This window comes from Myotis nattereri, assembly GCF_964212035.1.
Source record: "Myotis nattereri genome assembly, chromosome: 16".
Lineage (NCBI taxonomy): Eukaryota > Metazoa > Chordata > Mammalia > Chiroptera > Vespertilionidae > Myotis > Myotis nattereri.
The window spans coordinates 43043710-43068982 of NC_138091.1; the positions used below are offsets into that span (position 1 = coordinate 43043710).

The following is a 25273-nucleotide window of genomic DNA, read 5'->3' on the forward strand; positions in this document are numbered from 1 at the left end:
CACCGGGGAGCGGCCGGGGAGCAGCGGGGGAGGGAGGACGCTGGCTTAGTTCCCCGTGTCCCGCTCAAGCTCACCTCCTTACCTGTACTGTTTTGACCCAGCGATGAAAATCCGCTCTGAAAAGGTGGGGCTGAACTCTTGGCTATTCTCACCTTCGAAGTAAAGGAAACGGGGTTGGACAAGCAGAAGGGAGAAGAGAAGGAACAGGAATTCAGCACTTGGGAGAGAGGCATTTTAGAGACACCCTCGGGCCCACTCCCCCTCCTCCTCTGAGACCACCTCCGTCTGTCTGGTGGCTCCCTCCTTACGCATGCCAGCTCCTCTCATGACTGCTTTACCCCATCCTCCCAGTTTAAGGGTCAAGAGCAGAGGGCAGACCTATAATACGGGCTCATAGGGTGCCCACCTCACTTCCCTTACTGTGAAGCTTAAGTGAGATGATCTATACAAAATCCTCACCAAAGTGCTTGGCACATATCACAGCTCAATAAATATAAGCTATTACGTTCTTACACATATGTGTATATGTGTGTTTATGTGTCTATTATTACATTCTGTCACTCACTCCACTTCAATTGTTATTCCCTCATCTCTCCTCAAAAACCAGACAGAAGGCAGTGGAAGATGAGGGGGAGGATGTGAACGTGGGAAAATGCCGTCACGAGCTGTCTGCCTGGCCCAGAAACCTCCGAGGGTGGGTGGGGAGAGAGGAGACTCCTGGCCCGACCCAGCCCTCCTGGGAGTTTCTCGGGCTCGTGTGGCAGCCACCGTTTCAATCATTTTGAGGTATTGTAAGTGGAAGCAGAAAGGGCCAGGCCAGGCCTCACCCGGCAGCCGCCTGCGGCCATCAGCGTGCCCAGCAGGCCCAGGAGCAGGTGTTCATTCTTTGGGGTGGGGCCACCTTGAGATGGAAGAGAATCAGGCCCCATAGGGGCTTTCCAGGAGACCTGGCCTTTCCTGTCAGGGCCTCTCCCGCATGATGCGCCGGCTGCCCAAGGTCAGGACAGAAGGCTAAGGGCCTGCTTGGCGATCCTGCAGAGTCCCCGGGACCTGTGGAGCCCATGGTGACCTGCCTCCCAGCTCTCTTCCCTGCTCTGGCTACAATGGGAAAAGGCCTCCATCTGCCACTTCTCCCTCCTTCTGTCTCACTCCCCAGCACTGTTATAACTCCCACTTCGCGCTCAGTCTTGGCTTAACCTCCACTCCCCCGAGTTGTATCTTGTGAGAATCACAGAGAGTGGTCACCATGACCTCCCTCTTCCACAGGAGACCCCAAACCTCACCTGTGCCAGCCACCCTTGCGTAAGAGCTGCACCCACCTGCAGGCCCACCCTCTCAGCCAGTACCCTCCCAGCCTGGGGCCCTCACATTCAGCCTGGGCAATGATGGAGATGGCGGCCGGCCCTCCCTCGGAGCCTTCCTTGGCGGTGCCTTTGGTGATCACGTCGTTCAGGATTTCCCACTTCCCGCAGAACACGGGGCTCTTCTCCACGGCCTCAAGCTTGTTGACGGAGCTGTGCATCTTCTCCATGGCCTGTGTCTTCTCCTTGGCTTTGGCGAGCTCCTTCTGCTGCCCGACCGCCGAGCCAGGAGCGCCTGGGCAGGCCACTTCCATCACTGCCATCTCCCAGGCTCACGCTCACCCTGAGGGGAGACCAAACGAGAGCAGGTCACTCAGAGACGCCGAGGGGCCCAGGCCAGGCGTGGGCAGAGGAGGAAAGCAGGGGAGATGGGGCTCCGCCTCTTTATGCCCATGCACTCATCCTCCAAATGTTCCCGAAGGCAAAGGAGTCCACCTCTCGGCATCTACACCGGCCCCAGGAGCAGCGAGCCCCCAGCCCTACCAGCACACCACCCTCAACAGACTCCTCCACCCTGCCCAACAGGGAGGCTTCCGGCCACTTCCTCCAGACACCATGGCACAAACATCTGGGTTGGTTCTTTTTTGCCTTTATAAATAATGGCGGGATCTTCTGTTGTTTGTTTTATGGCAAACGTTGCTTCCCCAGAACAGGGTGGTGGATCCTATATTCCAAAACCATGAGTCACCGCACTGACTGCTCAAGCCTTGTCTTCTCAGAGGACATGCCTGCACCGTCCACATGGCTCTTCTCCAGCAGGAGAGAATGAAGGTTTTGCTCCCTAGCAGGGCTTAGACATATGTATGCATATGCGCATATGTATACACATGTCTTACAAAGTCTAAAAATCACCATGCAAACGGCCGCACCAGCGCCTGGCTCCTGTCCAGGAAGCATCTGCTTGTGGCTCTCCAGAGCAACTGACATACTTCCTTCTGTAACGTCCAAACTCATTTGCTGAACACCTCTCTTAGGTCTCATCTTTCTTGCAGGCAACATCAGCAAGATTAGAGCCTCCAGCACCCCCCCACACCTCTTAGAAATAAGAGGGCAAAGCACGAGAATGCAATCTCCAGCGGCCCTGAGTCTTACAGGAAGCTGCAGGGTGAGCCCCGTGTGCTGACAACCTGTGCAAATAGCCCGTGGGCTAGAACTGCCATGAAACAGACCGTACCACCCGAGACTGGACCATCTGGGAACCCTTCTAAAGACTGGGCTGTGAACTCCTACAGAGCAGGGTCTTGACTTGCTACAGACAAAGCCTGGGAAGGCACCAGATGCAAACAGGCCCTATCTATTTATTATTTGGTGTTAATCCCTACCTGAGGATATTTTTCCATTGATTTTTAGAGAGAGTGGAAGCGAGGGGGAGAGACACACAGAGAGAAATATCAATGTGAGAGAGACACATTGATTGGTTGCCTCCACACGCCCCCAATCAGGAGCCTGCAACCAGGTACATGCCCTTGACTGGAAATCGAACCCGGGACCCCTCAGTCCCCCTTAGGCTGACACTATATCCACTGAGCCAAACTGCCTGGGGCGCAAACAGGTCTTTAATGAGCGCTCTCTGGTGGCAGGCTGGTCTTAAAGGTGTCACTACCAGAGGCAGTCTTCCTGCCGTAACTCCACTCATCCCGGATCCCGCCTCCGCCTGCTCTTTGGGTAGAAAGGCAGACCCTGTGAACTGTGAACGCCGCCAAAGCTGGACCGCCTCTGGCCTTCTGCCCTATCAAGCTAAAACGAGACAGTCAGAAGCTGGGAAACATTAGGCTCAAACCTTCCTACTGAGTCTGCCTCACCACAAAGACTATGAAAGACTGAGCCAGTCTGACTGGGGTGGGGTGAGGGGGCTGGGTGTGCTGGTCACGAATTCGATCCTCACATCTGTGCCTTCAAGGGCCTCCTAGCTTTGAGCTCAGAGTGGCTCCAGCTTTCAGCACAAATGCCTGGGTTTGGTCCTGACGGCTAGACGCTGAGGAGGCTGATGGGTGACCTCATTGTTACTTGATGACTTTCAGCAGTCCAGGGGGTGTTCTGACTTCAATCAGGCCAAAGCCCTCCAAGCAGGCTGTTTTCCTTGTAAGAACACTTTCTTCCCAACCACCTCCTCAACCCCTGCAACCTCCAAAAAGGAACTGATCTGGGGCCTACAGCACCTCCCACCTTCCTGGGATTCTTTACCAGGGGCATTGAGATCTTAAAAACAACCCCAAACCTCCAAACAGCCTTAGAATTCTGCTTACAGGGACTGCCACAGTACTGTAACCTCCTCATTTTCTTTTTTAATATATATTTTTATTGATTTCAGAGAGGAAGGGAGAGGGAAAGAGAAACATCAGTGAGAGAGAATCATTGATCGGCTGCCTCCTGCACACTTACTGGGGATTGAGCCAATAACCCAGCCATGTGCCCTGCCTAGGAATTAAACTGTGACCTCCTGGTTCATAGGTCAAAGCTCAACCACTGAGCAAAACCCTCAGGGCGCAACCTCCTCATTTTCTTTTTCTCTTCTTTTTTTAATCCTCACTGGAGAATATTTTCCCATTGATTTTTAGAGAGAGTGGAAGAGAGAGGGAAAGACAGAGAGAAATATATCACATCAATTGGTTGGCTCTTGCATGAGCCCAGATCAGGGCCCAGGCCGGAGAGGAGCCTGCAACTGAGGTATGTGCCCTTGACGGGAATCTAACCCAGGATCCTTCAGTCCACAGGCCAACCTTCTACTGAGCCAAACTGGCTAGGGCCTCCTCATTTTCACTTGAAGAAATTGAGACCTGATTTGGCAGTGACTTGCCCAAGGTCGCCCAGACTGTGTGGCAGTGCAGGGCCAGGACCTGGAGCCCCAGGCTCTCGGCTGTGCTGCCTACTCCCTTAGTCTCCGGGTTACAGGCAAACACACGGGAACTCCCTGGTCAGAAGGCTCCTGAGGGCAGAGGTGGTGCCCTCAGTGTACAGCACAGCGAGGCACAGACGAGACAATCGATGCTGGCTGAATGAGGGGATCAAAGGATGACCTCCAGAGACAGGATGATCCAGAGCGTGGGGGACGGAGAGAGAATTCCATCCGACGAGAGAAAGAAATGAGGCCGAGTGGTCAACGGCTGTCCCGAGGGCACCCAGCTGTTTGAGATCTAGATGTGCTGGTGCTCAGAGTCCACCTCTGCCTGACATGGCTCACCCTGGGCCAGAGCTCCACTCCCCCTCCCCACCACAGCCATCCTTTCACCTTGGTGGTTAGAAGGGCTGCTGGCCAGGCGCCCTGATCCTCCCCCATGAGCATATCAGGCTCCCCTGCCGGGAGAAGCTGAGGCGGAGGCAGCCAAGCTCAGGGCCTGTGCAGTTCCCTGGTGACTCACCACCAGCCTGGCAGGCGGAGAGGAACAAGAAGGCTGTTGAGAAGCTAGCCCAGCAGCTGGCAGCTGAACCTGTGAAGGGCACGGGGAAAACAGGCTGACCCTCACCTCTCAGGGGCATGAAATCACGGCCTGGGAACTGTACAGCTTCTCCTGTGGCTGGCTTTCCTGGGCCACATGACCATGACTCAGGCCCTCACTGACAGACTCCAAGTTCAAGAGGCTATTCTCGGGACACTTTGCCTGACAGCAGCTCTTACACACACACACACACACACACACACACACACACACACACACTCACGCTCCTTCCCGCCTTCCGCACTTCTATACTGGGTCTGGTCTACAAAAGCAGGTTCTGCATTGATCCTGGGACTGCTAGCTGGGTGGCCTTCCCAGCCCCAGGTTTTGGTCCCTGGGTAGTCACCCCAGCTCACAGCCCCACTCTGCTGCCCCTTCTCTCTCCTGCAGCTTGTGGAGAGTGAGGACTAAGTGGGAGCCAGTTATGTCTCTGCCTTTGAAAGCAGGTCAAAATCCTGAGCCATTACTCAGCCTGGACTCTCTCCCTATCTCCACTCACGCCTCAAATGCAGTCCAGCCTCTGCTCCGTCAGAGCTGAGCTGAGGACGTATGTGAGCTGTAGCAATAGCCAAATGCACTCAGCTCACCCAAGGCCATGAAAATAAGAGTGGAAGGGAAAGGGGTGGAGTTCCTTCAGTATTCATTCTTTCAGGGCCTGATGCATGCACACTGCCTCTTCTCTCTTCTGGGGTGCCTTGCTGAGCCCCTGGAAGTCGGGGGGGCGGGTAGGAATGACTGGGATGGTACCAGATGAACCCTTGGGCAGACCCGTATGACAGCTTGTTGTGGACAAGGCTGCCAGACCCTAAGACTCTAACTTGGCTCCCCTACCAGGTAGTAAAGGTCTTCCGTCCAAGGTGAGGAGTGGGTTCGAGGATGGCTTCAGGATGGCATGTCAAAATATACAGTTTGGGCTTTTTCCAGGGAAGAGGTCCATAGCTTCTATCACATTCTCCAAGGGTCTGACATTCCCCAGAAGGCTGCTGTAATCTCCAGAAGATCAAGGCCAGGGCTGAATGCCTGATGCTGGCTCTGCTCTCCCACCCTAAGGAAGAGGGCACCCGGCTAACGCAGCAATTTCCAACCTGACTGCAGGTTAGAATAACCAAATGAGTTCTTAAGATGCACTCACCCTACACTTACTGAACCAGTCACTGGGCATTAGCCCCAGAATCTGTACTTTTGACAAGTTCTCTGGATGATTCTGATGCCAAGGGGTCAGGGACTGTCACTTCAGCCCCTCTGGATACTGTAAGGCTGCGCTGTCCAATATGGTGGCCACTAGGGATGTAAATGGATTAAAATTAAATAAAATTTTAAAATCAGTTCCTCAGTTTCACTAGCTACTATGTTGGACAGTGCAGCGAGAGAATGCCCCCACCACTGCAGCACGGTTCACAGGACAGCGCTGGTCTAAAGCCATGATAGCGATGTTTACTCAACAGCAAAAGTTGTTCCTAGGATCCTGAGACAGGAATGTAGTTTACGTTAAATGATTTTTTTTTTTTTTTATTAACTAGAGGGTACAAAAATAATGTTTAAAATTTTATCTTCAGTGTTGATAACCTCTCTAAAATGTATCATATTTCACTTCCCTGTTTTAGTAAGTATGGTGAAAACAACAGACTAGGAACCAGAAGATAAGGGTTTTAGCCTTGGCAACTTAAACAAAAAAAAAAAAGAAGCCATGAGACCATTTTTGTCAAATGAAATCAGACCTTAACTCCTAATATATAAAAGAGCTAGAAGCATGCAGCTGATATGTAATTCACATTAAAAACAGCTTCTCTGGCCCTGTGGCCCTGCCGGCATGGTTCAGTGGTTGAGCATCAACCTATGAACCAGGAGGTCACGGTTCGGTTCCTGGTCAGGGCACATGCCCAGGTTGTGGGCTCGGCCCCCAGTAGGGGGCCTGCAGGAGGCAGCCAATAGATGATTCTCTGTCATCATTGATGTTTCTATCTCTCTCTCCCTCTCCCTTCCTCTCTCAAATCAATGAAGACATATATTTAACAAAATACAAGTCGCACAGTCACAGGTTGCAGAGGTGAGGCTTGCTGCCTAAAGCTTAAGCAGGCTGCCCAGTTTCTTCTCTTCGTGTCTTTGGAGTTATTTGGAGGACTGAACGAGGTAGAGTACAGAAACGCCAATTGGTTTGCTTGGCCAATAGAAGATACTAATGAAAGTTCACTCCCTTGCCCTTCACCAGGCCCATAAATGCTGCCACTGAGACAATGGTACTTCTCTGTTTCGACGCCATATAGTCAAGATGTCGAGCCTTACTTAAGCCATACGTGAGCCTTGGTTCTCTGAATATAAAGGAAATAAAAAGCTCCATCTTATAGGGTCATCTTGAAAATGTCCACTGAGGGGCCAGGGCAGACCAGGGCAAATCCCTCTCATGACTATTTCATCTGGAAGTAAAATCTGTCCTTCTCTGAATGCCCAGAGGGGACAAATAGCAGAAGTAGAATGACTCAACTTCCTTAGTAAGATATTAGTTGAAAAACCAATCTTATTCTGATGCTTCCTCTTTTAAGCCCCAGCTTGCCTGGCCACTGGGCCAGCCTGAGCTTATCAAGAATGAGGGGCTGTGCAGGAAGGGGAACCAGGGCCCGCGTCAGGCAGAGCGAGCTGGCCTGGCCAAAGTCATCGGCGAGGCAGACACAGCGATCCCCATGCACGCTCAGCCCTGGCTCCCTTTCTGCCCTGCCTACCCATCCTCCCGTCCCCCCCCCCCCCAACTGCCCACCCCTAGTCCAGCTTCTGTCCCAGCCAGACTCCTTTCACTGGCCCAAGCAGAGCAGCAATGGGTGAGCCTCAGATTCTTTTCCTTTTGCTCACCTCGTTGCTCCTATAGAGAATGCCTTCTTTCTTTATTAATATCTGCCCAGATCTCACCTACCCTTTATAACGTTTCTCCTCAATGAAGCCTTTTGTGTTAGGCTCCTGCATTCATTCAACAAGAGTTCAATGAGTGTCTCCTAAGGGCCAGGGACTGCAATAACCACGACCAGTCATCAGACGTCTTCAATGTACTAGGCATGTACTAGGTGCTTTATCTCAGCAACCGGTAAGGTTGGTTAATACTGTTCCCATTTTACAGATGAAGGAACTAAGTTTTCAAGACCTGTTACCTGCAGAAACAATGAGGCCAATTTATACAACTAGAGCATCTAATGTGGGGTTAGGGCTAAAGCTAGGGCACGCCTGGCTCTTTCTCCTGGGACTCAAGGATCCTCAGTTCCTTTTTAGGATAAAAGTTTCTTGGCAGAGGTACCTGGAACAACCAGGAATGGAGCAGTATTACTACCCATGTGGATATCACTACCCTTATTTCACCCACAGGATCTACCCACTGTCGATAATAATTTCTTAGCCTATGGAGGCATAAGATTGAAATATGAGAGATCTCATCAATAAGAGCTGAATCAGCAAAAAATTGGTCAGATTTTTAGTTGACTTATATTAGTACATGTTCCTGGGGATTATGATTTTTAACTTGATTAGCATTAGCAGGTCATTTCATTTTCTTAAAACAATTAAAAAGAAACTCATACACAATACACATACAAACAAGAGTTCTAGGAAAGATGGTGCTACCTTCATTGAAAGAACCACTCACTGAAAAGGTCAACCCAATAAATTCAATAAAAAAGTTAAAAATAAGAAAAAACAACAGCACCGAAGGCAAGCAGAGAAGTGAAACAGAGAAGAAATGGGATGCAAGCAACAATGGCAGGCACAGGGCAAAATATGATATGCTGGTCAGTTTAATTAACAATGGAATGTTAAAGGAATTAGTTTAAAACATTTAAAAACATTAAGTTCTGGACAATATAAATAAGTAAGAAGGGTGGAGTGTGTGGGTCCATGGGTAAAGAGTGATAAGAGCCTTGCCTTTAATGGAATTTACATGTCAAAATGTTTACACTTCATTAGAAAAACTAATAGTTATCGATGTATGTTAAAATTTAAGAATAGCTAAGTATAAGAACAAAAATACAATTCAGAGTCTCTAAACCAGAAGGGTTAAAAAGGAAAAATAGAAAGCTTGATTGCTCTAACGAAAGGTAAGGAGAAGAAAAAGGACAGCAAGTATAAAATGAAACACAAGTTAAGGGGGCAGAGATAAGTTGAAATGTTAATATATCAATAATCACAATAGACATAAATAGATTAAGCACATCTATTAAAACACAGCCAATCAGAAAGGTTTTTAAAAGATCTGGCTAGATAGTGACTAAAAGAAACAAAACAAAATTATACAGAAAGTTTGAAAGAAAGGCTGGAAAGAGATATCCAGGTCAATATAAAACCATGTAATATTAATATCAGACAAAATACTTAAGACAAAAAGATATAACAATCACTTATATGCACACCCAATAAAGAGCCTCAACGTCCCGAATTGGTGGCAGGCTGAGGCCTTATGGATGAGGACAGTCTTGGCTTCAGTGTCCTGTCACACTGCAGAGAACGGCAGCACCTTACAGCAGCATTCTTTGAGCTCACATTGGGTGTTGGGCCCTGTGCTGGGCGCTGGGGATACACTGAGGAAGAAGACACAGTTGCTTGAGGAGCTTACAGTCTACCGGGGGAAAGAGACAAGTATTCAGAAAAACAATACAATATAGTGATGCAACGACAGACACAGACACACAGCAGCTGCAATGAGAACACACAGAGGGACATCTAGCCCAGCCTGGTGGGTGTCCGGAAAGGCATCCCAAAGCAGGTGATGCCCACACTGAGACTCAACGGTGAGCAAACGTTTCCCAAGAAAAAGGAGAGGGTATTTCGGGTAGAGAGAGTGGCTGGAGTTAAGGTACAGAGTGAGTCTATACAGGAATCACAAACAGTTCCAAGTTGCTGATGGGCAACTTGGGTCAGGAAGCCGAAGGCAGGAGATGAGGCTGCCGGTGGAGGTCAGGTACCAGATAATGGAAATGTGCTTGGTCCTGATACACCTCCAGGGGTTACATTCTCAGAAGAGAGAGAGGCAGAGCATTCAGGAGCAGAGTTCCAGGTGGAGGAGCCTACGGGGCAGGGGCAAATGGTGGGTGCTGGGCGTTAAATGAAAACCGTGTCATTGGGACGGGATCTTCCCCTACCTCCCTGGCCGAGGCTGACAATATTACAAGTTACAGGCGTCTGGGGGGCTTCATTCTCTCCCTCGGGGGGGGGGGGGGAGCCCGAGTGGGCCCTGGGACCTAGAAGCAGACATCTGAGGAGGGAGGAAGGAGCACTCTGATGAAACTGGAGGAATCTCCAAACCTGCCTCCCTTGCCAGCCTGAGCTCTGCTTCCCAGGAGAGCAATTTCCCATTAAGGAGGCTATGAAATGTGAATGTACATTAATCATTAAAGCCTCACAGGTCAATTATAAATAAGAAACCTGCCATGCCCACAAAAAGGCAATCTCGCTGCCAATTCCATAGGTCAAACTGCCCGATAAATGAAATGCACGGAATAAAATGTATGACTGTCCTTCAATTCCCACCACATGCAGGAACACTGCTGTTGACAGGCTCCTTCACACGTTTAAGGCAATCACCTAATTCTATTAGCATAGGTCTTTCCCACATCTGCTTCTCCCTGACCCCCTCCCAGCCCACCCTGATGCTGAGCTAATCTTAAAACATCATGTCCCTAAAATAACCTCATGCTCAAAGACATCTATTGGCTCTGCACTGCTTATGGGCCCAGGCCCAACTCTGTGGTCCATAATCTGTCTGACCACTATTTCCCTAAACACAAGGTTTGGCTCTGGCCAGTCTGATCTCTCCACACCCTGCTAGTTGCTCGAATCTACAGTCTCTAGAGGAGTGTGGCACATCCTTGTGGGGGCCGCTCTCACACCCTGCCTGTCCTTCACAGGTGGAGTTCAGGCCTTCCACCTCCAGGAAGTCCCTCCCATCAGCTCCCCTGCATGGCCTCCTTTTCCGACGGCTTTCAGCACTGGGTCTCCTCATTTTTCTCACCCTCACCCTGGCCCTTCACCACACCCTTACTCCCTTTAGTCATCAAATGAAATAATGTAGGTGAAAGAACCCTGGAAACAATAAAGCATTATGCCAAGAGAAGACGGACGTTTCTGTGTGCACAACTCAGACTTGCAATCTACGTATGGCGCAAACAGTAATACGGATAAAGATGCACAAACAGGTTCAGTGTATTTTTATAATAGTGAAAAACTGGGGGAAAGTCCAAGTACAGGGGAGGGTAATTATGAAATAAATCCTGCTACATCCATTAAAATTGCTTATAAATAATTTTTTTTAAATATATATTTTATTGATTTTTTACAGAGAGGAAGGGAGAAGGATAGAGAGCTAGAAACATCGGTGAGAGAGGAACACCGATCAGCCGCCTCCTGCACACTCCCCACTGGGGATGTGCCCGCAACCCAGGTACATGCCCCTGACCGGAATCGAACCTGGGACCCTTGAGTCCGCAGGCCGATGCTCCATCCACTGAGCCAAACCGGTCAGGGCTTATAAATAATTTTTAACTATATGGAGAAATGCTAGCGGGATACATTTATTTTTATTTTTTTTAATATATTTTATTGAATTTTTACAGGGAGGAAGGGAAAGAGATAGAGAGTTAGAAACATCGATGAGAGAGAAACATCGATCAGCTACCTCCTGCACGCCTCCTACTGGGGATGTGCCTGCAACCAAGGTACATGCCCTTGACCCGAATCGAACCTGGGACCTTTCAGTCTGCAGGCCGACGCTCTATCCATTGAGCAAACCGGTCAGGGCAAGAGGGATACATTTATAAAAAAATGCACACCTAGCACAGACATACAGCAATGTTTCTTTCTTGGAGGTGTTTAATATTCTTTATGCTTTTTCTAATGTTTCCACTTATTTTTTTCAGTGAGCATGTATTACTCTTCTCCGTGTTCATTTTTTCACAGATGGTTCCAAGTGGTTAAAAAAATACCAAAAGGATGTAGAGTGACAAGTGCAAGTCCTTCCCACCCTCCCCCCATTCCTCTGAGGGGATCCCTTTACCAGTTTCTTGTATCTTCCTCCAGAGAGGCTCTCTTGGTCTGCGGTGAGAACTTAGGAGACCTTTGCGTGTGTGTGGGACTTGACAAGCAGGTGATGACTGTCCCCCCTTCTCCCCCGCCCCCTTGCGCACACACACCACTCACACAGGAAGCCTCGCCTTATTCTCTGTGGCTGGCAATGAGTTCTGGCAGCAGGGCCACTAGCGCAGAAGGCTGGAGATGGGCAAGCCCATTCCTCCCGGTTTTGGTTTTCATTTCACTCCCCTTTTTGTTCTCTTCTGGGGACTGTGGGTTTTATCAGTTATGACTCAGGAAGTAGGAAGGTGCTCACAGATGGCTCTGCCAGCCGTCTTCACTTCTGATGGCCACAGCTTCCCTGCTCTTATCTGTGGTCACCCACTGCCAAGTATACACAGCGGTCACAGGCCTGGGCATAAGAAATGCTCGTGGGCACGAGTGGCCCCATAGAGTGGGAAACAGCAGAACTGGACCTGAGAGAAAACCACCAGTTCCTCCCTCGCTGCTTATGTCAAGGGGTGGGACCTGAGGGCTGGTCCGAATCCGGGAAACCCGAGAGGCAAGTTTTCTCACCAATCTCTCCTACCTCCCTTATATAACATATGACCCTGTTTTATTTTGTTTTCAATCACAAAGATAATACTCATTCATTGTCAACATTTAAACAATACAAAAGTGGACAGAGAAAGAAATCCCTGTACCACTCCCTCTTCCCTACAACATAAGACATACTTAAGTTTAGCATAAATCTTTTTCGTTCCATTACTATACATATGCAAACATATAATTTGGGATTATTTTAAAAATAAGCATGAGCTTAGCCTATATAATAAAAGCCCAATATGCAAACTAACCTAATGGCTGAATGACTGGTCGTTATGATGTGCACTGACCACTAGGGGGCAGACACTCAATGCAGGAGCTTTCCCCAACCTACAGACACCAGGCCAGCCAAGGCGGGTGCCAGCAGGGGCCCCCTGATCATGCCACTGGTTGCCCCACAGATTGGCTCTGATCGCCGGCCAGGCCTAGGGACGCTACCCATGCACAAATTTCATACACCAGGCCTCTAGTACATACATAATATTCCATCGTTCTAGGTGGTACATTTCTGGAATTGGAATTTCTGGGTGACCCTTTTCTCAGTGGGCTCTCTCTTCTCTCCTGTTTCTATGTGTCAGGGAAGTAGGCAGCATCCATCAGTCAAGAACAGGTGGATCCCAAATATGATATTCATTATTTGCTAGAAAGATACCCTTGCCCTCAAGCTGCTTACAATCCATTTGGGGAAAATGGGTGGATGGATAAATAAATGATAAAGGAATCACAAAATGATCTTAGGATCAGAAGGGCCCTAGAAGTAATTTATTCCAATATATCACTTAATAATTAGGAGGGAGGGCCATCTAGCTACGTAACAGGTTGGCCTTGGAGTTAAAAGATCTCGTTCTTGCCTGGCTGACATGGGTCAGTGGTTGAGCATCTACCTATGAATGAGGAGGTCCTGGTTCAATTCCCAGTCAGGCCATATGCCCAGATTGTGGGCTCAGTCCCCAGTGTGGGGTATGCAGGAGGCAGATGATCAATGATTCTCTCTCATCACTGATGTTTCTCTCTCTCTCCCTCTCCCTTCCTCTCTGAAATCAATAAAAATGTATTAAACAAACAAACATTCAAATCTTAGCCTCTTAGCACTCTGGTGTGTGACCATGGGCAGGTCACTAATCTGATAGTCAACTATCTCATCTGTTAAACAGGGATCTGAAACCTACATAAAAGGATTTTATGGGATAATTAAATGTAAGAAATAATGTTTATATGCCCAGTACAGTGCCTGGCACATAGTGGGTGCTCTGTGAACAGCAGAACCTCCAGTGAGATGGAAGCTGTTATAAGATGAGCAGTCCTTTCCATCACGGCAAGTGCCAGTTCTTCGAAAGTCCTTGCCTATGCAAAGCTGAAACCCACCTCCCACAGCTTCCAGCCAGCTGCCCTAGTGTCAGAAGGAAGATGTGGAACAAACACTATCAAAGGCAGAGGGGAGAAACCCAAGAGCAGAGGGACAGAAGTGGTCAGGAAGAGAAGGGCAACCCATGAAGGAGAATGTTCTTTGAAGAGCATCTGCACACGCCACCCTGCTTCTCTCTCTGCTGGCAGTGCCTCAGCTCTAATGGGCTGAGGAATGACTGGCCAGTGCGTGAACCAGGACCCAGATTCCTTGGCAGCTGGAACTGAAATTAATTGTCTTGTGGACATCTTTGGGTGTTTTCAACCATCTGCTGCAATGTGTATACACAATTACATGCTGGTTGTCAATAATAATAAAAATAATAATGACAGCTATTATTGGTTGTTATGAATTAGGTAATATATGCATTATTTTTCTTATTTTTTTAAATCTCCACTGGAGGATATGTTTATTGATTTTAAAAAGAGGGGGAGAGAGAGAGAGAGAGAGAGAGAGAGAGAGAGAGAGGAGAGAGAGATGGAGAGAGAGAGAGAAAAACATTGATGTGTGAGAAACATTGATTGGTTGCCTCCTGTATGCACCCCAACTGGATTGAGCCTGCAACCTAGGTATGCGCCCTGACTGGGAATCAAACCCATAACCTTTTGGTTACAGGACGACACTCCAATCAACTGAGCCACCCGGCCAGGGCAGCATTATTTCTTGAATCCTCAAAATAACTCGGTGGGCATGGCACTAATATTACTCCCTTTACACAGAGGAAAAATCTGAGGCTCAGTAGGTCAGTAATATGTCCAAGGTCACATTGCAAGGAAGTGCTAGAAGCGGGATTTGCACAAGGGACTCTTATGTCAACCACCATACTCTCAGCCACGACACTGTATCCAATTTCAAATTATCTAAGTTTTAAAAATTGGGACCCAAATGCAGAAACTGCCATAAGCCAAAGGTTTATTAGTGAGAAACCCAGGAGGAAGCATCTCAATTAGGAAGCATAAACGCTTCCTAATAAAAGCAACATTAGAATGGAGAGCAAAGCCTCCAAGCTGGACATGTGGCCGGCCTGTGTTCCATGCACAGCTGGCCCATACCAGGGACCAATTCTATGACACACTTCAAATTTGCCTTTCATTTTATAAAACCTGGTTCCAGGCTTTTTGAGCCTTTTTTGTTTGTTTTTTGGATTTTGGTTTTTATAGCAAAACCTTGTGTATCTTTGCTATCTTCATAAATGTGACCAGTACTTTGTCTCCAGGCCCCTGACTTGGGCATTGTATAAGTTTTAAAAGGAACGTGTGACAATAGCATTTTCAAATTTAACTTTCAAATCCTTTGTATGAGGAGAGCCAATGGCATATAGTAAAGTTGCCACTGGGCCATCATTGATGCACAGACACAATTATGCAATTGGGATGCAGGAGGAAGGGGGAGAAAGTAGTATTGAGGAAAAAACTCAACCACATACATACTTCGATTTATACAATAAGCAACAAGGAACTTTTAATGTATGTTATATAAAAAAATCAAGTGTCACTGAAATCTATAGGCTGGGTATTTTGTGTAACTGAATATTCTGGGCTGCAGTATGTATTGGTAGGTCAGTAATGACCAATTTCCAAAGATTACAGTGCCATAACTGCCCGGAGTATGACATAAAGTCAGGCAAGACACAACCAGTTTTCTTTGATGAGTCAAAATGCACTTCTGGATCTTGCCAGCCTGAGGTCATCATTACAAGCAATGTTTGGTTGTGAAAAACTGCTTTCCTTATGTAACCTTTGGGACTGGATTCTGAGCTGGAGCAGTTCCCTGGGCTACGGTCAATCCACTGTGATAAACCACTCCCCTCCTCTCTCGCTTTGTAACTCTGGATTTCCCAGGTGGGACGGGCTGAAAGCAGGGTCTACCTGTATTCAAAGAAGATGGAGAAAGACAGGCCCAGCCTTCCTGTAAGGGAGGAGGCTTCAAGTTCATTGTAGTCACTGGTGAGTGGTTCTGAAATTGAGGAACTAGTTTGAGGAACTGCAGAACAAACAAAAAAAACCCAAACACTGGCCTTCCACGGAAAGCATGGAGGCACACGGTGCAGCTCCGCCCTTGGGCCGTGGAACCCTGACCATGGCCTCGTTTCAGATGCTGCCCAGCACACCCGGAGACGACAGACTGGCCTGAATAATCAGCTGGAGGATGTGAGCAGTTAGGGGTGCATTTGACATGTCCCTTTACAATAGAGGTTCACATTCTTGTCTCCCCCAGAAGGGAGAAGGGGCTTGGGACCTGTGGTATGACAGAACATTCACAGAGGATCTCAGACCAATTCCTTGGTAAAGGAGGGAGAACCATGACATAGCCTGTGGTTCTCTCATCCTTTCTCGGGACAGCAGGGCCTAGGAGGAGTGTGAATTCTGGTCTTGCACTTTCACTCAATAACAAATACTGAGCCAGGGGCTACCATGCTCTAGGTCAGCCGTGGGCAAACTACGGCCCGCGGGCCGGATCTGGTCCATTTGAAATGAATAAAACTGAAAAAAAGAAAAGACCGTACCCTTTTATGTAATGATGTTTACTTTGAATTTATATTAGTTCACACAAACACTCCATCCATGCTTTTGTTCCGGCCCTCCGGTCCAGTTTAAGAACCCATTGTGGCCCTCGAGTCAAAAAGTTTGCCCACCCCTGCACTAGGTACTGTGCTGATCAGAGAGAAGCGATGGTGACCTGGACAGACAAGGTCCTTGCCTTCACGGAGCTTGCTCCGTTGTAATCCTGGAAAGGCCTTCCTGGAGTGCTGAACCCAGTTACTAAGAAGAACTGTAACCTGGCCAGCATGGCTCAGGGGTTGAGCACTGACCTATGAACCAGGAGGTCACAGTTTGGTTCCTGGTCATGGCACATGCCCAGGTTGCAGGGTCGATCCCCAGCATGGGGTGTGCAAGAGGCAGCTGATCAATGAGTCTCTCTCATCATTGATGTTTCTCTCTCTCCCTCTCCCTTCCTTCCTGAAATCAACAGAAATATATTTTTCTTTAAAAAAGAAGCATTGCCACGGATCAGGCACAGACCACCTGCCTACGGATCTGTCTCAGAGTGGCACCAAGCACATGGGATTTGCTAGTCTGGTCACTGCCCTCTCAAAACCAGCCTGGAAGACCAGGATAAGTCTGCCATGTCTTTAATAGTTGGCTACTCATGGTCTACATGCCAACACCACTGCAGATGACTCCTTTCCCCCAGAGTGCTGAGGTTTCCAGATTGTTCTCAAGCTCTTATTCCAAGCTAAACAAGCAGTACAAAGCCCCAAGATGAAAGAAATGCTGAGAGCGTTCCTGCCCAGACACCTGCAGAATGGGGAGGGGTGCTCTTCCCCTCTGAGGAGCTCTGTGTGTGAGTTAGAGCTGGGTCAGGCTGGCAAAGGAGGGCCATGGCGCGTGGTGCCTTCTTTGCTCCTCTCCAGCTCCCACAGTCGTGGCTCAGGACTCAGCACCTGTAATGTGTCTGTTCCAAGTCCATGGCCATGGCCAGCTCCTCGGGGGCAGGACCAAGGTTGTCCTCATTTTTATATTCCAGCACCTAGCAGAGCCTGCCACATGTGATACGCTTGACAAGTGTTAACTGAACGAAAGAATGACTGACACACTGAGGAATAAATGAGTGCTGTGGGCTCTGAGAGCCTGGCTGGCCTGAGATCTGAGTTTCCAGTCTGTCCAATCACCGGGAGAGCTGGAGGGGATGAAGCCAGCTCCCTGCATAAGGTTGACTGCACCCCAGCAAGAAGGTATCATGCGAGCTGGCTCCTGAGCCACCCCTGTCATCCCCTTTTCTAAATGCTGACCTAGAGACCCAGTTATTTCCACTTCCTTGAGAAATGACCCTTCTGAACTCAACAATATCTGTCTGGGCTCGGACTTGGGTAGACATGCTAGCTAGGAGGTGATATACAAATCTTGGCCTTTGACACTTATCTCTAAGGCTATTTCTAACTTGGGTAGACATGCTAGCTAGGAGGTGATATACAAATCTTGGCCTTTGACACTTATCTCTAAGGCTATTTCTACTGCTCAAAGTTCATTCATCATTTACCACCAGGACTATTGAGCATGGTCTCAAGGACACTGATTCATCCAACTAACTTCCTGGGTCAAAGGAATCTATTTCTAATCGTCATTAGCAATAACATCCTCATTGGAGGCTGGCTAAGCTCTCCTTTCTTCCCAAGCCTCCCAGCAGTCCCTGGTATTGACCAGTAGACTGATTCTGGCCCAGTGAGAGAAAATGTCAATGTCAGCAGGTGGGTGGGTGGTGGACCTAGGCTACAACAGCTCTTTGTACTTGCAGGAGCCACCATCCAGATATGACATCATGCTTTGCCCACAGGAAGAGCCTCTTCACTGAGAGGAGCTGGATGGGTCCAGAGGAATGACGCGGACTATTCTGGCTCTTCTAGCCACCTGCATGCCACTAGCAACGTGTCTCTTCTTCACAGGTCAAAGACAAGGCAAAGATAAGAGCTTCTTGGTGCCCAGTGGGTTTGTGCCCTCACAATCAATCATTCATAGCAACTAAATGCCCACTTTAGGTAAGATACTGCTTGGCGAGGTAGGCAAGTGTCCTACAGGTGTAGGCAACCTTTGAGACTTCCTGGTAACCCTGCCCAGAATTGTATTTTCTTATCAACCTTGACCTTCTTTTGGTTACATGAACTTCATGGTCCAAGACAGTGTCAATGAAATAGCTTTCTGTTTACTTTTCTTTAGACCCAGAGGAGCTGCGTCTCTGGCTCCACCCTTCCCTGGTCTGCCAGAGCTTGCAGAAAGGCTGGGGGTGATGGGGCTGGGGTGGGGGAACAAAGCAGGAACAAAATACAATTCCTGCCTCAGGAGGAGTTCCTTTGTTCAGTGGCAGTGCAGCACAGTGTAAAGAGCCTGGACTTTGGTCAGTTTCAGTCATTAACTAGCTGGTGGCTTTGGGCAACTCACTCAGCTCCCTTCCATTTACTCTTTTGTAAAAAAAAAAAAAAAAAAAAAGGAGCAAGCAATGGTAATGATCATTTCTAGCCCATAATTCTTTTCTTTTTTAAACCTCACCTGATATTTTTCCATTGATTATTTTTAAGAGAGAGTGGAAGATAGGGGGAAAGACAGAGAGAAATATCGATGTGAGAGAAACACGTTGATTGGTTGCCTCCTGCACGAGCCCTGACCAGGGCCCGGCCGGGAAGGAACCTACAACCAAGGTAGGTGCCGTTGACTGGAACCAAACCCGGGCCCCTTGGGTCCGCAGGCTGATGCTCTATCTACTGAGCCAGACCAGCTAGGGCTCCAGTCTGTAATTCTAACAGCACTTTCTTTACAGAGCAGTTAAGGCCTACGGTGACTTAGCCATTCCACCCAAAGTGACTGCTGGTTAGCCCAGATTGACAGCGTGTGCACCAGGGGCTGGGAAAAGCTTGTGACCACTTCAAGGTCATACTAGTTCTTTCCCTGTGGTTTCAATAAAGTCAAGGCCATCTTGTGGGTGACCCTAGACCTGTGGCTCTCAACTTTCTGGCCCTTTAACTACAGTTCCTCATGTTGTGACCCAACCATAAAATTATTTTCGTTGCTACTTCATAACTGTAATGTTGCTACTGTTATGAATTGTAATGTAAATATCTGATATGCAGTATGGTCTTAGGCGACCCCTGTGAAAGGGTCGTTCGACCGCCAAAGGGGTCGCGACCCACAGGTTGAGAACCGCTGCTCTAGACACTGATTACAGACATCCCTGGCCATCAGCAGTCAAGCTCAACAACAACCGCACAGATCTACAACAGTCTGAACAAACTCTTTGATTGAATAGACACCTAAGCATGGATTCAGTGGTAAGAGGGTCATCAGAAGCCATAGCAACCAGATGTGCAGAAGGGCCAGCTCAGGAGTTCCTCTGCTGCTTCTTTCTGAGTTCATACCGTGGCTCTAGAAGTGCAGATAACCTAGGTGGTGGCAGGCTTGGAATTACAGTTTCCGGAAATGCAGGATTCAATCTAGTCTTTCCAATCACTGGAGCTCATCGGAGCCTCCAACTCAGGTGGTAAAAAGCAAGGCAGGTAGAAAAGGGTTCCCCAAAAGGTCTTTCACACCAAAGTAGGGGTTATATCTCTCTGCTCTTTGCCAAGGGGTTTCCCAGTTCCACGGAGCCAAAGCTCCCCTCCTGCTTCTTTGCTGACTGTCACTGGCAGCTGGCCATTTTTTACTCTCAAGGTGGCTGGACTCACTGCTGATCTGGCTCTGTGCCCTATTCACATGACCTCGTGCCAGGGGATCCATCTCTCTTTCAGTCAGCCAGCCCTGGGAGCCTCCGTTTGCTTCTGTATCCCTACCTCCAAACCCTGGGCTGAAATGAACCTAATAGTTGGCACAGGGCTTCTCCACACGGGCCAGTCAAGACTTCCTCTGCAACTGTGCTGGGTGGATCAATCGCCTGTCACCTACACCCCTGCATGGGTGACTCACCTTCCAGAGAAAGTGCTTTGCTCACCTAAGCAAAGCTGCCTGGAAAATGACGAAGGGGCCTATCAAATGCACTCTGTGGGGCCAACCAGCCACTGAGCTGGGTCCAGACACACTCTGCCTCTCACCTCCAGCCTGAAGTCAAGTGTGGAGCTGCCACTCCAGGCTGCTGGTTTCATTTTCATCTGAACATGATGCTTGACATCCGGTGATCTATTTTTTCTAAAAACTAGGTTCACTTTAGAAATGACTCTTTGGCCATCGAGACAGCTTCCCCAGGAGAAAACAAATTGTTATTTAAAGGGAACAGCAGCCTGGTGGGAGCCTATATTTTTGTTTTGTGTTAAAAGGAGGGAAAAAAGAATTTAGAATGTAATGTGAAACTTTTTTTCCCCTTTGGGTGATTTAAAGGGAACTCTGCAAGTCTGTGACTACCAATCCAGGGCCCTCAGACATTATATGCCGGGCACTGAGTTTGCCAGAGGTCACACAGATAGTAGCAGATTAGCAGATATATTTGTAAGAGGAAGGAAGGGTGAGCTGGGGGTGCATGTAGTGGTGGGAACCCTACCCCACAGAACCAAAATTTTCCTCCTAGTGCCCTGAACAAAGAGGAACAAGTCCTGCTCTGCAGGCATGGCTCAGTAGTTGAGCGTTGACCTATGAACCAGGGGGTCACAGTCCGATTCCTGGTCAGGGCACATGCCCGGGTTTGTGGGCTTGATCCCCAGTGTGGGGTGTGCAGGAGGCAGCCAATCAATGATTCTCTCTCATCATTGATGTTTCTATCTCTCTCTCCCTCTCCCTTCCTCTCTGAGATCAAATATATATATATATATATATATATATATATATATATATATATAATGTATATTATAAAATATATATATTATTAAAGAGGAACAAATTCTTGCTGACTTATCTTCGACACAGTATTCTCCTTTTTCACCTCCAGAATTACGGTTGGGACCCACTCCACCACATGGAGGACACAGAAATCCCTAGAAAGATCCAGCTGTGCCTCTGGCTCAGAGTCCGAGGAGGGCGAAGGGCACCCATGGTTTAGAACAGCCGTGGGCAAACTACGGCCTGTGGGTTTCGGCCCGTTTGAAATGAATAAAACTATTGAAAAAAAAGACCGTACCCTTTTATGTAATGATGTTTACTTTGAATTTATATTAGTTCACACAAACACTCCATCCATGCTTTTGTTCTGGCCCTCCGGGCCAGTTTAAGAACCCATTGTGGCCCTCAAGTCAAAAAGTTTGCCCACCCCTTGTTTAGAATCACCAACTCTGACCAGGTAGAGCCTGGGCCTTTTCAGGCTCATTGGGAGGGTGGTGAGGGCATGGTTTGGTGTAAGGCAGGGGCAACTTGACAGCTAGAACCTCCTGACAAGAAATGTCGCCTGGAGGTCCTGCTGAGAAAATGACTCGCCCTGTCAGGCAGGCTGACCCGTCCTGACATCATCTTACAGAAAACAGGTCTAGTCAATGTGGTAATTGGCAACTACTGCTACTGCTATTACTACTACTACTACTATCACCAACAACGTTTACAGCCAAACAGCACCATTTACAGCTGTCGTATTCTGTGGCTTATTATATGCCAGGCACTGAGTTTGCCTGAGGTCACAGATAGTAGCAGACCTGGATCTGATCCAGGTCTGTCTGACCTGACAGCCTAAACCCCCACATTTGACAGAGACACCATGGGCTTGCTATGTTGCTCTGGATATATCACTTCACCACTCTGCCTCAATTTCTGCATCTGTAAAATGGGGCTGAGCATAGGCTATGCTATTCATCTGTTGGTCTTTTAATAATAATTATGAATAATTGATATCGATTAATAATTGTTAATGACATATTAATATTTTTAAATATATATAGCTAGATAAATAAAGAAGCTACCCTGGTTTAGTTACATTCAAAATTGACATTTTTTTGGGGGGGGGGGCAGAAACAATTTATCTTTTCATGAGTAAGTTAGTAGAAAAGGCAGTGAACTTGATGTCAGGAAATAAGGGTTTAGATTCTGGGCATGACACTGATTTCCTGAGTAATCTCATCTACTTTATTTCTCTTCATGAGATTTTACTTTCCTGACCTTTGTCCCTGTCTTTCTTTATAGGAGTATTGAGAGAAAAACACAAAAAATAGCTACTAAGTACCATTATTCTTGATGCCATATAATTTCAAGGGATTTATATCAGGAGGAAAAGGGATTAAAGGATATAAAACAGCAAGAAGGGAAGAGAATCATTTAAATTAAAATGCAAAGAAGGGCGCACAGGTCACTGAGGAAAATGATTTTCTCTGCATTGTCACTCAGGTGGTAAGTAAGACAAGCCCACAACCAAGGACCCTTATCCATCACACTGCAATGTCTTGCTCAGCTCAACTGAAATGTTCTACTACATGATTTGCCCTGTGTGTGGCCTTCCATTTCTAAGCTACTGCTTTCAACATTTCAGTCAGCATCACCAAGTACATGCAAAGCTTTCACACATGCATCACTGTGAGCGCGCGCCCTTTCCCTTAAAGATGCTCACCCCCACTTTTCCCTTCCTGGGAATCTTGGCATGCAGAGGCCAGAGGGGCTGGCTGATCTTTAGAGCTCCCCAAATCCACTGACATGGAATTGACCCCCTCCCCGCTAATTTCACACCGTGCCATCTAAAGGGCCCGTAATGTTCACATGTTTCCAGTTTAACTGAAATACTAAAATGGGGCAAACAGGAAGCATCAGACACAACTGCGGTAGTGACTTATTAATCATGAAAGCAGAATTTTAGTTGCCTCTTAACCTTTTGCCAGGGGGAAAAAAACAGCTCTGAGAGGATGGAAGCCATTGGTAGAATATGCTGTCTATATGAGTTACCAAGCTGACTTTTACTTTTAATTTAGGAATTTGCTTTTAAGATTTCTTAACTCTCCACCCAGAAAGAACATCCATAAGTCAACCAACATGACATCTGTCAGCTCTTGATCACTGCGGGCAGACCTGTTAGGAAAGCTCATGTGCTATCCACTGACACAGGAAAAAATAGGAAATTCAGAGTGACTTCACAGGCCAGAGTGATAAGACAGGGTTGAGGGTGCCAACAATGAAGATAACAACCCGGGAGGAAGCTTTACCTCATTCACATCCCCACAGACCTCTCACCAGAGCCCCGCCAAGATGAACTCTTATCACGCACCCCAAAAAATCACAACAGTTGCCTGGAGTTGGACAGCCCATCAGGACAAGCTTGCTTCTCCACATTCAGTGATACACAAACACTCCAGGAATATCACAAAGAAGTCAGTGTTCAACAGGAGAACCAAAATGAGGAAGCAAGCCTCCATCTGTTGAGGGGCAACGGCCAACCAGACATTTTTGTTTAATAGACGAAGGCTCATTTGGCAAGGTCTCTTGTCTGTGGTGCCACTCCCACAAGCTCTAACAGACAATACTAGGGGCAACCCTCCCCCCCTCCCCCCACATTCAAAACTGCTCCTTATATCCTGAAAACAGAAGATAACCTAAAGTTTGGCAACCTATTGTCTGATTTCACGAAAGTGCTAGGACATATACCTGGATACATATTTCTACAATTAAAGTCAGAGATTATTACGTTTATTTTGAGACCTTCTGAGAAGTTCACCACGCCCTTCAAAATAAATGAGGATGCCCCAAAGGTGTCTGAGAAAAGCAGAGTTCTGGCATCGCTGCACCAAAGGAACTGACTTTGACATCACTTAAAAACACCAAGCGTAGATCCAAACACATCGTAAGCAAGACAAGCACCTGTCCGCCTGTCCTCTCGCGCTAAGAGCAGAACACCACACCCAACGCTTCTCTCTCCTTTCTGCATCTCAGTCCCAGATTGTGGTCCTGGTCCAGGGGGCAGAGCTGGAGAAGATTCCAGTGTCCTAGGCTTTAGGCATTTCTATATGCCCCCTCCCCCCTCAGGTGCCTTACCTGTAAGAGACAATGTTATCTGTCTCATCACACAGGTTCTAAAGGGAAAAGGAGGTTACAGGTATGAAGATACTCAGTAAAAACACACATCTCTAATGTTAAGATATTATCTCTCCTTCGAGTCTTTCAGAACGACCATGTTTCTAGTCAAGGGGTTTTCAGCATTTTTCCTGGAATAAACTTCAGACTGCTATTTTGCACTAGGCCCCACCTCTCCTCATTTCATTTTACTTGCCTTTAGAGTTCCTAGTCAAGTCACCGGTGTTCACTGTCTCTCCATTTACCAAAAACTGAATTCGGTTACCTTCCCTCCATTCATCCTCTCCCCGACCTTCCTCATACTCATGGCCCAGTCCATCCTTTAGGACGGAGAGCAACTTTTTTACTTTAATAAGGAAGGTGCCGCCTTTTTCTGAAGTTACCCAGCATCAGGAGGCTCCTGGCCAGGTGGGGCTCTCTGCACTGTACCAGGGGCCCCTCTCTGCCTGGGGGCAGTGGCTGCAGGTTGCCAGGGGCCACAGTGGGCTTCCGCGATGGAAATATTCTATTGGAGCCGACAGATGAAGTCCCCAGGCGTCGGGGGACGCAGGAGGATGCTGCGAGCGGCCAGCCAGCTCCGCCGAACGCCAAGGGCAGGTCTGCGCCTCCTCCCCGCCCGGGGTGTGCGATCTAGAACTTCCCAGGGCAGCCGGAGGGTCTCACTGACCCGGCAGACAGGGGGCAACGCGGCCGGGGAGCGCTTGTGCATCAGCCGCCTCCCGCCGCGCCGAGGCGAGCCCCCATCCTACCGGGCACCCAGGGGACCGGGCAGGAGCGGCAGGCCTGGCGGCGGGGACAGCTGAGCACAGGGGAATCGGGGTGCTGGGGAAAGGGAAGCAGGGCGCCCCCGCGCGCGCTTCGGTCAAGAGTGTCGCCCGCGGGGATGCGGGGCGAGCGCGGCGTGCGGCCGTGGCCCTAGACGCGTGGTGAGGCGCGCCGCCGACCAGAGACCCCCGGGGCCCAGGGCCCGCG

The 25273-nt window shown here is 48.3% G+C and overlaps 1 protein-coding gene across 1 annotated transcript in view; it reads right to left on the reverse strand.

The window, feature by feature from the left end:
* The window catches only part of MAP3K14 (mitogen-activated protein kinase kinase kinase 14), a 43722-nt gene that overhangs the window by 18235 nt on the left and 214 nt on the right, over positions 1–25273 (reverse strand). The window contains exons 2-3 of the mRNA XM_081110858.1: positions 1369–1644; positions 83–152 (exon numbers count right to left, since the gene is read on the reverse strand). Of these exons, the coding sequence (XP_080966984.1) occupies positions 83–152; positions 1369–1624 (326 nt within the window). The 5' untranslated portion in view covers positions 1625–1644. The remainder of the gene's footprint in view (positions 1–82; positions 153–1368; positions 1645–25273) is intronic.